Source organism: Periplaneta americana, chromosome 7 (assembly GCF_040183065.1).
Source record: "Periplaneta americana isolate PAMFEO1 chromosome 7, P.americana_PAMFEO1_priV1, whole genome shotgun sequence".
In the NCBI taxonomy this organism is placed as follows: domain Eukaryota; kingdom Metazoa; phylum Arthropoda; class Insecta; order Blattodea; family Blattidae; genus Periplaneta; species Periplaneta americana.
In genome coordinates, this window is record NC_091123.1 from 111,833,475 (window position 1) to 111,849,382 (window position 15,908).

The 15,908-nt window shown below is 34.5% G+C and overlaps 1 protein-coding gene across 4 annotated transcripts in view; it reads right to left on the reverse strand.

Annotated features, from left to right (window-relative positions):
* The window catches only part of LOC138703365 (eukaryotic translation initiation factor 2 subunit 3, Y-linked), a 110,717-nt gene that overhangs the window by 53,217 nt on the left and 41,592 nt on the right, over positions 1-15,908 (reverse strand). For 2 of the 4 annotated variants that reach the window (XM_069831178.1, XM_069831177.1), the window contains one exon: positions 2,710-15,886. The exons of the other annotated variants lie outside the window; for them this stretch is intronic. In XM_069831178.1, coding sequence (XP_069687279.1) covers positions 14,280-15,886 — 1,607 coding nt within the window. In that variant the 3' untranslated portion in view covers positions 2,710-14,279. Of the gene's footprint in view, positions 1-2,709; positions 15,887-15,908 lie in introns of those variants that run through there. 4 annotated transcript variants of the gene reach the window in all.

A 15,908-nucleotide genomic window follows, 5' to 3' on the forward strand; every position in this document is an offset into this window, starting at 1 on the left:
ACTTTCCAAGCGACACTCAGGAATAGATTCGAAACAAATATGAGTGGATAGTAGATCCATTTCCAGTGAAGTCAAAACTATCAGTCCTCAATGCGGCAGAATATGAGGTCCTTATAGACATGGTTTCGGACAGCCACTGTCAGGCATCATTTAAAAGCAAACCACTTCTAGAATTTAGGGCTGTTAGGGGAGGATCTTTCCATATTAAGTTCAAAAGCTAAATTGTTTGGATGCAGAAGACGATATGCATCTTCAATTCACTTCTGTGACACCAGACATTGACGAAATCTGTCATAAGAAACACAGACATTCTTCACATTAATTCGGGTTTAAATGTAACATTTTCTAAATATCTTAACTACCAGTACTACTTATAATTATCATTTTATATATTTAAATAATATTGTCTCCAGTTCGTTTTTATTATTGTTTCCTTATATATATATATATATATATATATATATATATATATATACCTTATTATTCATACTTCCGTATACATATCATGTGTATTATGTTTCATAGAACATACACAGACAGAACTAAACACTAAACATTTCTTGGGGCTCCACGAGAAACTTTTGCTTGAAAAAGGGCTCCGTGTTTCAAAAAGTTTGGGAACCGCTGCTTTAAAGTAAGAAATAAAACATTACAGAGCTTATAAGTCACAATGTTTGGATTAGGAAAAAGCTATCATTTTTGAAGAAGTTATTTCTAAAAATGACGCAAAACATTTGAAATGTAGCTCTACAATGAAGCTAAAGTGTGAAGATGCCTATTTTTCTCCATTTGCTGAATATGCAGCAGAGATTCTGAAGCAATTTACTATAAAACTTCCCAATTTTGATAAACTACAACCTAGATTTCTTCTATTTAACAACCCTATGGAAGCATATCTGACTGATGAGAAGCCAGATCTGCAGATGAATCTAGGTGATATACAAAGCATAACAATTTTCTTATATCAATGACAAATTTTCAATCCAATGAGATTTGGAGACTGGAACAAGAAATAGTACCCAAACTTGAGAAATTTTGTTTTGAAAATAGTTAAAGTCCATTTTTGGTAGCACATACTTGTGTGAATGTGAATTCTCTATCATTAAATTGTTAAAAACTGAGCAAAGAAAAAAATTATCGTAAGATTTATTGAAATCATCACTATATAAATCGAATGAATATTGAATCTGTAGTAATCCAACACACAGCTCAATTTTCTCTTTAAGTGTATCTCATTGTTATCTCCACAGTTTATAAACTCAAAAAATACAAGTCAAAATAGTTACATGTATCATATTTCTTTCCTTTTTCTAACAATTATAAAAATTTAATATATTACATCATTCTGACCTACAAATTAGTTTTGAAAGTGTCATCTGGCCCTTCAACCACACAGACCACACTGTGTTAAATGTTTGACATATTAAATTTTCAAAAACAATACTAGGCTATATGCCTAGTATATAAGAAGCAAACATTTTATTATCTGTGTTTTCAGTTATCCATGCACATTTGTCTAGTAATTAGCCCGCATAATCGAGAGTTAGCTGTAATGCTTCAATGGTTGTGCACTCTGGAGAACTCTGCCAAAAAATGTGTAAACACAAGTCGTATGTATGACTTCTTCAGTAGATACATTTCAACAAAGGATATATGTTGCTGAACTGTCTAATCACAGTTAAAAATACAAATTTCTCAATATAATTCAGACAACTGGAATTGTCAGTGTGAAGTGTAAGTAGAATGTCACCAACTCAATGCAACTGATAAGGAAAATTCACGTACTGTACCCTATGCTGCAGCAACCAAGAGGCTAAAACAATCATCACAAAGCAATCTAATAGTTCAGTAAGAATACTGGTAACTTATGATTGAATCGTTCTTTATCATAATATACCAGGTGTTTCAGACCACCCGCATCAGTCTTTTTTCTCAAAAACAATATGATACTAGTTGTTCACAAAAAAAATTTGATGACCAAATCCTATGTACAGAATCAAATGGTGGTAGTAACGGTAAGGTAAAGGTAAAGGTAAAGGTATCCCTGTAACAAGCCATGAAGGCACTTGGGGGGGCATGGAGGTAGAGCCCCATGCTTTCCATGACCTCGGCACTAGAATGAGGTGGTGTGGTCGGTACCACGCTCTGACCACCTTTTACCCTCGGGAAAGACCCGGTACTCAATTTTATAGGAGGCTGAGTGAACCTGAAAGTTTGGCAACGAGAAAAAATCCTGTCACCACCTGGGATCGAACCCCGGACCTTCCAGTCCGTAGCCAGCTGCTCTACCAACTGAGCTACCCGGCCGCCAAATGGTGGTAGTACCGTAACAAACTGAAAGCATTTCTAAGATACCATTTTTGTTGCTTTGTGAATAAACAATAAAACTTAGAAAAAAATGTTCCAGTAAAAGTTGTTTCTTTTTAAATGTAATTTCCAACTGTACCTTCAATGACCTATGTTTTAATATGAAATTTCGAAGTTGACCACAGGTATTCCTACTTCCAGTTTGTTACCACCAATCAATTCTTTACATAGGTTTTGGTTATCAAAAATTTTTTATGAACTACTAACATATAGTTTTCGAAAAAAAAAAAAAAAAGTTGATGTAGGTGGTCTGAAACATATGGTATACAGTAATGCCCCAAAAATTCATAATGAAAAAAAAAAAAAAAAAAACAGAAGAGGTATTTCAAGAAATGAAGGCCATTAATTTTTAACACATGTTTTAATATCAAATTGTATTGTTTAAAATCACCCTGTACATATCACAATGGGAGACATTAAAAAACAAACTAGAAATCAATTTTAACTACCACAAGACAGAAGTCTCATACTTCTAAATAAAATCTAATTCAAGAACATTTTTGAAATCCCACTTACAAAATATTAGCTGAAAAGTGTATTCATAATATATATTTTTTCCCTAATTTGTTTGTTTGACAATCCTACACAATATTGATGGCTGATTCACAAATCTCACATTAGCTTTTATATACAAATAGAGGGGGGGAGGGCGTGAATTTCTAAGAATCCATAGGAGTTGTGGAATTTACACAAAAACCCTTCAGCTGTGACCATAAATGAGAAGGCCTATAACATGAAATCTCTCTGGAAACATTCATGTATTCAAGATGGATATATTAGGCAGAGATGTGATGTTACATTTATTTCATGTTTACACCTGAAAATACAAATGACTGCTAAAACCTATGCAGTGTTAAAGAATGATTTCGTACTATGTTTTTTAAATAATTAAAAATGGATACAGTTACATCAATACAGCTTACTTTATGATGTGTATTACCATGAGTAGGCAATATATTCTCTGTGTTTTGGTTATCTTAAGCTTCAATAAACATTCTTATTTCAGATGTACAGTAATATCTTTGACAAATAAGCAATTTTTTTTTTAAATCGGTAACATGTCTAATATCTCATAACTTACAAAACACCATAAAAATAATGTACAGTCCCAGAAATGGCGCAACTCTTGAAGCTCCTTACAGAACATGATTCATACCACGATTTTCAACCCAGTATTATTTGGATAGTATGACAGTAAGCTATTTCACAAGTAATACAAAAAGCACGAAATTAATCTGAAAAATAAGATAAAATTAATGCCTATACGTCATTACTAGACTGCAGAACTTCACGCAATTGCATGTTTTTATTCATTTGGCATAATGAAAAAGTAAACGTGGATTTTTGCTGAACAGTTTTACGCTCGAATGAGGCAAAGTTTAATTTGTACAAATACATATTTGGAGGATTATTCCTTTTAAATGCATATCTTAACGTCTTTCCTTGTTTTGCTCGATTTATTATTTAATTTCAGAATTTCTCTCGGTTGAATTTCCAATATAAAAATCATGCCAGAAATAAACCAATAATTAGTTACTGTTGAGGGCAAGAAATTGCTGCGATGACGAAGGCTACTCCCTAGTGTATAAGTTGGATGTCTTCCATTTTTAACACAATGCTGAAGTGAACGCAGAACAACTATGAACATGGGCGGGACTAGACGCAACTGCTATTCTGCAATCAGTCACTCAGATCACTGCAATGTTGCCTAGTTAACAACCGTGCTACCTCACTGTGGTAGAGCCTTTTTATTTATTTCTTTAAGCGCACAAAATTTATTACGTATAGGACTTTTTTTATAATGTCATGAGAAAGTGCTGTCTTTATTGAAGATGACTGTCCAAACCATGTCTGTATGATTAACAGTTGTCGAGATATACACACTAGCCTTTAAGCTAATATGTATAAAGACATCGATCCCTGTTTTGTGGAAGCAAAATATAACAGAAGAGACTGCATTGCTAAGTTCTCAATCATAATTCATATCAGTTTGGTAGAATGTATAAGTGAAGACATGTTCTGAGTTGTTGAAAGGTTCAGTTTAATAATGTCAATTAGAAAGCCTAGTACAGCTCATGCATTTTGTCAAGACACTCGCGATGTGCAGTAAGGGAACATTTCTGTCGAGGGGTAGGAGTAGAAGGGAAGGTTGGGCGTGTGTCTAACAAGTTCAAGGCAAAGGCTAACCCATTTCCCTATAATTCGTAAGTAGACTCATCCGATCTCGTGCACAGCTGTGTAGGAAGAGTGGGGGAGTGTCTTGACAAAATGCATGAGCTGCACCAGTAAACCTTGTGGTAGTGACACTATTCGCAAAATTTTATATAAACCGGCCAGAACTATGGTTTTTAATGTGTACAATTTTTTCAAGAAACTGTCAATTACAGAAGTGCGTAATATTACACATTTCCAAAGTCAGGAATTAACAGCTCAAGCTTGTTGTGTAAGTGTGCATTCTGTAACGAATATTCTTAGAGAGGACAAAGAGTCAGCTAAAAAAGGAGTGTGAGCACTATTAGGTCTCCCAAAAAACTTTGCACGGTGTAGAAGCTGGCAATCAATTTAGATGATTTTCAGAAATGTGTTTTATGCCAAACCATATTTGATTTGTATAAGGGAAAATTTCCAATGGCCAAAAAAATTGGTTAGTTTAAAAAACACACGCACGCACGCACGCACGCACGCACGCACACACACACACAAATACTCTATCTTCATATTAGCATAGCTAGATAGAATAATTGTGGAGTGTGATAATGGTGATTAAGGCAGTGATGAATCATGATATGTAAATTTACAATCTAGCATTTGTGTTAGTGACTGAGAGAAATCATCAGATTGGTCAGCCATGGGGTTTGAACCTGGGGCCTCCCAAATTCGAATCTAGCTTTATGACTGAGTCACATCACTCGGCTATTTTATATTTATTATAGGCGTATCTGACAAATATTTTTGTGTTACTGAATTTTTCCATTCGTCAGATACCTCGCAACATTATGCCAGTGATGTAGTTCAGTTCACAAGTTACTATTGTTTCTCACTTAAAGGTGCAGCTATCTTTATCTCCATCACTCTAGCAACAGTGTGTCTCAAGTGGCATATCCCATGTTCATAGTTGTTCTGCATTCACTATAGCTCTGTGTGCATACTAGCTATGTAAATGTAATGTTTCAGGAGCTAGGGTGAAAATACTGTCACCTACAGGTCTTTTAGACTTTTAGTTTTATTTCATCAAACCAAAAATGAATTTATTTAGATGCCTGCATCAATAAGTCACGTATTGTTGTGGTCATGAAACTGATGCAAAAGGTAAAAGATTCACTGGAAGCAGTTCCTGAATCAAACAGTGTCTGCAAAATTTAAGTGTATGTTAGAGAATAATCCTAGTTATAAAGAAATGCTTCAAATTCTATATGCACCAATCACATCATGTGATGACGAGAGAACATTCTCAGGATTTAAACTAATTCCAACATATAAGAGGAGTGGAGAACCTGAGAAAGCGTTGGTTCTTTACGTGAAAGTAAAGAAAGTTAAAAAATAAACTTGGAAAGTTAGGGATGTACCAACTCAAATAAATTGTATTTGTAAAATGAGTAATGAATTAATACATTTATCGAAAAATACAGATTTTATAAAAATGTTGACTTTATGACAATTATTACTTTTTAACCTATTTTCATTTATATCATAATATTATTGTATCAAAAATAAACATCTAAAGTGTCTTATTTACCGCATATATATAAATGTATATATATAAATTTTTAGTGCATATTTCAACAGTTTTTTTACTACATAGCGGCATGCATATTTTCAGGATTTTTTGTGCATAAAGTTCCATAGCCTAGTAATCATTAAACAAACATGATACAGTATGACAATCCCGAATATGACAATTTCAAGCATTCTGATAGCTTTGTGTTAGCATACTTGCTTGCAGAATACAAAGTTCAGGATTCAGATACTGTTGAGGAAAGAGGTTTTTTAATTAATTATGCAGATTAATTTCGTTTACCATCATTCTATTTTACTACACAACTTATAAATATTAATCTACTATTAAGAATAGATCAATTTTCATGACATCTTTTCAAATGCTTTTCAAGTTACTACAAAAATCGATAAAATGAATTTCAATAACTGCCAAAGCTATCTCATGTGTACCACTGCTTTGGAGCACTGAGCATGTGCAATGTGGAAAAATAATTCAGGCAGGCCATTTTTTTTTCTGGAACTGTACAACAAACAGTAAACATTTTATCCATTAACCTCGACAAGCATCAGACTCCAACTAAAGCACACAAGATGACTAAATTCTGACTGAAGCAACAACTTTTCTCGTGACCAATTGCGCAAAACAGTCTATGAGTGTTATCGAAACAGTATATAACCTAATATAAAAGAACTTGACTCAAGCCATGCGGAGAAAAGACAGACCATGTTTCCATTCTTTTGCCATAAATGGTTCAAGTTTAATTATTTTTTATTCATCTTTATGTATGTACTTTCTTATTTTTGCCCGTTATAAATTTTAATTCCTAAATAACATGGTCATAACAAGTGAAGCATCCATAACATATTATAAGGTATTTAGCGAAAGGAGTAGCAAATCTTTAAAATCTGATGTCTGGCACATGTTAAAGCTGCTTTCAGGCAGGGAGATGGAATATTATTTTTATAGAAACATTCAATTAGTGTTTTGTACCGGAAGTAGGGATCTATATAAAAGTGGACGATTGTTCATTGGATGACTCAGATAAGGCTTGAATTACGCAGTTATACTAAAATTGTCACGATTTTTTAAAATGTACTTATCTTTTTCTGTATTATCCTGCTAATTTATTTTTCATGTTTCCATTCTTTCGCTTTAAACAGCATGTGTTCAAGTTTACTTTTTTTTTTTAATCTTTATATGCACTTTCTTACTTTTGCCTGTAATAAACTTTAATTCCTAAATAATAGTCATAACAATCGAAGGGTTCATAACATATTATAATGTATTTAGCAAAGGATGTGGCAACTCTGTAAAATCTGACATTTGGCAAGTGTCAAAGCTGCTTTCAAGCAGGGGAATGGGATGAGGATGTTAAGGCTTGTCCCAACGTAAAGCTGTTTCTGACTGTAACATGCACAAAGCAATTTGCACTAACTGGTTATCTGTTTATGCACGAATGCATTCAGATGTTTGTACAAATTCAGGCATGCACATCAATACAAAAACAACTTAAGCCGCGCGCGTGTGTGTGTGTGTGTGTGTGTGTGTGTGTGTGTGTGTGTGTGTGTGTGTGTGTGTGTGTGTGCAAATTGTGTATATAAAGGGTATTTATGCATACAACCAGCACCTGACTGCTAAATGCTCCGAGACAGACTTGATAAATCACTAACACTCAGTACTGATTGCTACTTCATAGTACAAAGTACTTATGAACTACAGTGAGTCCCAGCAACTGTTCCTGGTGTTTGTCAGGCAACCAATGGCAGGTCCTCTCTCCCCATACCACCACTGCCAGCATCCACAAACTTGCGGTGCTTCATTGGATTAAAACTTACGTCTAGGTTATATTAATAAATCTGAGAAGTTCTAAAAATTGGACATCCCTGTTTTATAACTAACCACTAAGATCTGTTATTAATAGAGAAAAATTTGCTCTGGAGCCGAGGAAAGAACCCGGGATCCCCAGTTCTACATACTGGGTGCTCTAACTACTGAGCTATGCCAAGTTCAATCCACAGCACCAGATCGAATCTTTCTCCATTATAACAAATGGTAACCATAACAGATAATTCTGTAGGATCAAAAAATTTATCTTTACATAACCACTAAGATGCCAATTCGACTATTCTCACTAGTTCAACTCCCCTTATCTGCATGGCTGGCGAATACTGCAAAGTTTAGCTTATTTCATGACTCTGACTGGCGTTTATATTACCCTCCACATGTTGTTTAGTCAACTGTCCGAAGACAGATCTGAACCTCACAAGTGACACCAAGAAGAAACCACTTATGAGGCAACTAGGCCAGGAGATAATGGGGTAGGGTAGCCAGTTCCTTTCCCCCTCCATTGCATACATTGCCGACTATTACATATTACACTAGTCAGACTTCGGAACCCTCCACATTATGAGCCCTTATTGTGTATATGCCAAGAGAGAGTGAATGAGGGACAGAGAGATCACCGCCTGAACCCTCGAAAAAAGTTGTATATGTCTGTGTACTGTAAAGGGACGCAGTGAGTCAGTTAAAAATAAGTGCAGTTTATTAAGTTATGTTATGTTTTGTAATGGTTACATATTCAGTGTGTGAATATGAACATATTTCGAAAATGTGTACACCGAAAAAAGAAATTATGTGGCAAGAACAAGGAAAAACTTTAGACGTAAATTTAATGGTCATCTAGTTCATATAGAAAAACAATACTAAATTTAGTGAATAGGTATAATGGAACAGGTTCTGTGAATTAAGTATCACACAAGATGGGCAACAAGTTTTAATTCAGCAAAGTCCTGTAAATTCGCAGATGCATGCAGCAAGCAACATTGGTAGAGGAGATGACCTGCTTCTGGTCTGCTGACTGAAACACCACACGCAACATTCTCTACGACTCAATTTTTTAATCATCAGCCACAGAAACAAATCCAGCTTATTTTGGATGGAAGTTAAGTGATTTCAAATGCCATCTAATGAAACTGACTGAAAACAGCCTGAAACAAAATTACAGTATATATGTTTACAAGCACTATGAACGAATTTAATTTACTACAGGTCTGTCAACAATTCAAATGGGGTTGCATGCAGTTATTCTATTTTATGTACACAATACATACGGAATGGGTAAAAAGAAAAAAATCTTACCACAGACGCAAATAAACTTCACCGAATTCTTATTCATTGACTTATGGGGAATGGCGAGGTACTTTTGACTGTATTATATCAAACGCCTTGGTACACTGTATATCATGCTTTTACTGTATTTTAAAATCAAATATCAATTTAAGAATTTATTAATAACTGCATAATATTATGCTTAATAAAAAATACGATTTTACATGCACTTCTAGACTTTCATTTATGGTCAATGGAAGATGACAATTTCTCTATAGTAAATATCAATATACTGTAGCTGAACATATTAATACAAAATGTTATTTTAGATTTCTTCCCTTTCAAGTTCATTACAGACATCAGAATTATGGCTAGATTATAATTATATAGAGGTTGAAATAAAATCTTTAATAAATATACATAAATTTAAAGATTACAGAACTCTTAACATTAACTGTTACCAAATGTCTGCTTTTCATACTAAAAATTCCATGTTAAAAATCTGGAAAAATGAAGCTGAATTGGTCGATAAAGTCTCTAGAGGGATACGTTAGTGGGGAACTCGCACTTTCCTTGTTTACACTTCAATTGTAGCAACACCACTACTACCACCATCACAGAATCAAATTTTGTCAATGTTCCTTTATTATGTATCATATCGTCAGATCAAGAGGCAGAAAATGAGTGTGAAGGGGAGGAAAGAGATAATAAATTGCTTTAAAAATTGCAATAAATATGTAAGTAAATATACCTTACTACGAAATGAAGTTAAACAATATACAGCTTTACATTATAAAAGAAAATGCACCCAATATATAACCTTCAATTTTGCTATCTTCACTTTTATTTAAGATGGTAGTGGTGGTTGGGCAAGAAACAGCTAAAGTCCTGCGTCAACTGAATCACGCACAAATCACTGTCTATATCTGAAACTAGAAGCTACAAAGTAGTCCTTTTTCATATGCATGCACACATATATTTTGTCCAGAATTCTCTGAATCATATTTGGTTTTTTTTTTTTCTTTACGTGTCAAATATTACATGTAACACTTCAGTTTTACTTCCAGTTTGAAGAAAGCCACTCTAAGGGTTTATATTGCTTTTTATAATTTATTTCATTACATTCAGGTCTGAACCTCAATTGTCAGACCACTGTAAGGAGGAGGAGGAGGAGGGGGGTGGTGGTGGTGGTGGTGGTGGTGGTGGTGGTGGTGGTGGTAGTAGTAGTAGTAGTAGTAGTAGTAGTAGTAGTAGCAGCAGCAAATAAAGTCATTGTTGGATTTATCATTCTAACCATATTTAAAGATTTATAATGTCCCAACATTTACAATAAAGAATTAATCATAAGGTTTATGAAATAACTAGAGAAATCACTACTTTTAACGAACTATGTTAAATGAATTAGCCAGTATTCTTCAACAATAATTTGTACTTACAAATTCTCAACCATGTAACTACAAAAGAAACTAATTAGGGGTTCCTCTCTACCTGTTCTCCTGTTTTGGCAGAGGAAGATTGTGAATAAGACAATTCACACAACAAAATATATAGTCAAGAGTGTAGGATAGTATATGGCGAATAGGTGAAATTCACTTTATTATTTTTAAATAATTATTTCACATAAATCTACATAAGTTGTCTAAATATCAATGGAAGAGAGAACTGATGACCTGTAGTTACAACATGTAACCACTGCTGTAAGGGTAGGTAGAGTGAGCAAATGTATAATAAAATTAACCTGCAGCACTTACAACACTTTCTGCTTTATATTTTATATACTAAGCAGCCTTATCAAATAACTGATACAGCCCTACTAAGATACCGAACTTTGGTCTTCAGTTGCAAGAAAATTTGTGAACATAATTATCATACTGCAAATGTCAAAATTAATTCCAACATATACCAAGAGGGAAGTGATTACTGCTCTGAATCAAACGTTCTTAGGGAAAATACTAGACACAGTCAAATAAAAACAGGACACTATACATAGAAATAAAAGCACACGAAGTTGGTAACACAGTGGTTTACTATCGATGATGTGTGGGGGAAGAAGGGCAGCACAGTCACAATAATAAATACACACGTATTTGTTTGTTTATTTGTTGTGGAAGTAATGACAATGAAGCATGTTAGTCCAACATCTGAAATGGAGGCAAGTGAAGAAGAGGAGAGAGGTCTGGTTCGTTTTTTTGACTGTTGCAAGTGTTGGAGGATGAGAAATTCATCATCACATATCTGTGGTGTACATGACTACTGCATGTCACATTCATGTGTGCTGGAGTGGCATAAGAGATTCTCAGATGGACACAGGCCACTGCAAGACGATCTGTGTCCAGGATAGGTCCATCATATCATTACTTCTGATGTTATTGTATGGGTGGACGATCTTATCTTGGAAAAGCAACGGATCACAGTGGAAGTACTTCGTGTTTTGGTGGGGATAAGCCATGGTTTCCCTACACACACTCACATCGTATGGAGGAACAAAAGACTCATAGAGAGCTGTATCTCTGGAGAATCTGCAGCAGTACCATGAGCAAGAGTACATGTTTCTGTTCTTACTGTAACCAGGGATGAATCATAGTGCCATCATTTTAAGCCTGAGAGCAAATAGTAAAGGAACAGAGGAAACACGTAGATTCTACTCTCACAAAGTGGTCATAATGATCTTCAACTGCAAGAGCTCGCTGCTTGTCGACTTTCTCGAGCACGGGTTCACAATCAATGCGCAGCACCATGAAGATACTTTGTAGAAACTGAGGAGTGCCATAAAATCGAAATGCTATTGAACAGCATTATCCTTCTCCATGGTAATGTCAGATTCCCATACTGTGCAATAGATGCAAGATAAGTTGAAGAGATTTGGTTGGAAAACATTTCAACATTCGTCCTACAGCCCAGATCCTTCCCTATACGACTCCCACATTTTTGGCGACTTGAAGAAAAACATTGATGGACATCATTTTGCAGTGGACGACATGTGCAACTGGGTCAGGTTGTGGTTTCATCAACAGCTGAAAGATTTCTACAAGGGATTGACGATCTTGTCTCCAAGTGTAACAAATGCATTAATAGTTATGGAGATTACTTTTGAGGTAATAAATGTTCAGTGGCACTTTTTGGTGACAACCATTTTCATTTGATTGCCCTTTGTACAATTTACTTGATTTTACACAGCAGCGTTTTCATTTAAAAAATGGGATAAGAGCTAACTTTGAGTGTTACCTGTTCTGGTTATTTTTTCAAGAGACTTCAAATTAAGAGAAGAAGCATAAAATGTGATTTAAGACCACTGACCAATTAAGTATTTTCTTTTCTATTCTTCAAATATTTGTGTGTGACAATCATCTCAACTCGTCAAAAAAAGTGTGTAACTCTTGACTTGTTCCACATCATATAGCTTCAATGCTAACTTAAGATCTATTGAATACAATAAATGAAATGAAAAATTAAAATATATTAAAACTGTTATGGTGAACATATACGTAGGATCATGTTTTGCAATTAAAATTAAAGTAAAGCAAAATGCTCAAGTGCAAGCACACACAGACAGAAAACAGTATTTTAAACTCCAATTTATTTTTAGTTCCAGATTTAACTCAAGAATGCAGTATGTTGTTCAACTTTGCACAGTTGTTCTGAAAACATTTCTGGCTACTTTCAACTTTAGTAGACAAGATACTTGTTATGTACATTAACATTTTAATTTAACTTATTAAGTACTGAGACTCAGGTAAACTGCATGTACATGCCTATGTCTATGCACACAAGCACACACATATACTCACACATCTTTACAAGACTATCTTCAAACATAACATAATGCCTCATGAATAAAATTTTATTTGTACAGTAAAATGTCACACTCAACTAACTTTAAAAGTAACAAAATGTTCAATAAAACAAACCTTTCCCCCCTCATTTACATAATTCATTACAGATCCTCCTGTGGGGAAAGAATGAAGAAGAAGAAAAAAAAAAGCCATTGCAATAAATTAACTCTGTCAGCAGTACAATCCTGACATTCTACATTTTCATTGCAATTTACAGCAGCATATAAACGTAATAATCTCAAAAGATTAATATTTTGATGGAATTCTGTATTAAAATCTGAAATTCCATTTTAATTTTGCAAATATCTGAAAGCTATGAATTTATTGATGATAATTTCATGTTTATAGATGTCATGATATTATAGCCTATACATGGTAATACTATCATTTTTAATAAAAACTAACAATGTTGTAAGCCATGTTTTCACCGTAAGGTTTTATCACCTATGACAATGTTACTGTTTTTACATAAAAACTTAATATAAAACTGTGTTGGTTTCTTCCTACACGAATTATCTCCTAGCTGTATTAATAACAGAATAAAAAAAAATTCTTTTGTGTGCTTTATACGAATATGGCACCTTCCATTTCATTTATACACAAGTTTCACACACAGACACACACACTACACTTATACATGTCCTCTTAGATTTTATTATTATTATTATTATTATTATTATTATTATTATTATTATTATTATTATTATTTGCAAACGTCACTGCCAAATATGTCTCTTGATTACCTTGAAAATATAGAATAAATTTCAATACTTTTTTCACCTCCCCTCCACCCACCCTCAGAATGAAAAAAGAAAATGTAACGTAATTATAGACACTATACTAAAATGAACAGAAGCATTTGCACAAATATAAACAATGATTAAAAACGCCTGTAAGGAAATCTATCAAGAACTTGCTTCTTTGAAGTTCTTTTCAAAACAAACATTTTTTTCATATTCATTTTATAACTGAACAAACGTTATTTCATTATCTGATACGACATTGCCTGTCAGTAGATAACAGATATTTATATTAACTTGAGAATCATTTCTCCAGGGGAGGAAAAAAGTTCTTACTGTTGTGAACTTATGTAAAAATGTCTCATATGTCTCATCTACAACAATCATTTGCAAATTATTAATTTTGATTTCTATAATAAAATTCAACACTCGTTTTAATTAATTGTAACAAATTCAGTATTTACTGTACTGTCACTTATAAATATTTCATGAACACTGTTGTACTAGACAAAATTAAAATAAGTACTGCCGACAATGCTTGGAACCACATTTACAGCGAGCTTTTGACATATCATTTAAAGATTCTGGCAAAGTGAGACGTGCACGGGAAGGAGATGTGAATGGTGAATATGCACTTTCAGAAATCAATGGTTTAACTTTAGGAGCATTATTATTTCCTTTCAAAAACTGGCACATGTAGTCAAATGTTATTTCTTCTCCATCTTTTATATTTCTTGTTGCAAACAATGCAAGTTTTGGCAAGTTGGGTTCAAGACAATTGATCCACACTGCATATACAGCAAGATTAGGTTCACACGAATGGTTGATGAAGTGTGAAACATTTCCATATACAGCAGCATCCACTGTGAATGGGTTTTGTTCGTTTTCATTGTAATCTAAATCAAATAGGTATGTCCTACCCTCTGCATCATAAATTTTCCCCCTCTTTTCTGCCTCTTCATTCGAAATCACTTCGCCCACATATTCACAAACAAAAGAACCTTTCTTGATTGACTGTAATGCCTTCACTCCCCAACCACAACCCGTTGATGTTCGGAAGACACACAGTTTTACCATACATCCATTCTGAACTACTCTGTTTGGACAATCTTTGTCACATTTACAACGCTTATTACACTCATATATGGGAGTTCCAACAGGAACAACCAGGCGTTTGTCAGGTCCATATGCAAAGGTAGCACCTGACTGTTCACCACAACATTTTTTTGAACCAACGCTGCAAACTGGTTTACAGTCACATCCTATTGGTGGATCTTCAGGAATGGTAACACCTTCCCCAGGAATGTAGTCATTGACATATATGAAATTGGGAGGTGCAACTTCAAGATCTACCTCATTTTCCACTGATATTCGAGCTTTGTCAGATGAAATACAATTCATTTCCATTTCCCACTCCCTAAGATTTTTTAGTTGTTTATCTCTTTCAAAATGGAAATGGCGAATCAACAGTCCATGCTTTACTTCTTGTATTAAAACAGGGTCCCTTTTCTCTTCAGGAACTTTCAACAGCTCAGTAAGTTTCTTGTCTATATCTGCCTCTTTGGGCACTGTGTACCTAACAAAACCCTTTCCGGAAAGTGTCTTCATTATACTTTCTAAGAGTGCTTTTGTTGGCCGCAAGAGATTCTGTTTCAGAATCTCCAATTCCTGACTCTGTCCTTGAACTTTTTCTTTATATTTTTTCAAGCGTTGTTCGCAATTAGTAAGATTTTCTTCAGGCTCCCATGTATTGCTTTCCTTTGACCATCCTCTCCATTTCACTAGATAAAAAAATCCTTTATTTTCAATATAACGGTGATCTAATATTCTCTCCACTTCATACAAAGGTTCAGCTTCCTCACTTCTAGTCACAGTAGATGTTTTCTGCCTTTTCCTACCTTCCCCCGCACCCAAATTCCCTACACTTTTTAAACCATTAACTTTTGTCTTATGTGAATTCCTGGGTCTCAGTGTGGCTTTTCTCTTGCCCTTCACAGAAATGTCCTCAGTTGTTACGGATGGGAGTTCGACCTCAGCTGCAGGCATCTCCGCACTTTCCAAGCTCCCCAGAGTTCCGTTAACATCACCGTAAGCCAGCTCAGGCTCAAGGCCTCCTGGAACTGTAAAATTGCTGGTGTTTCC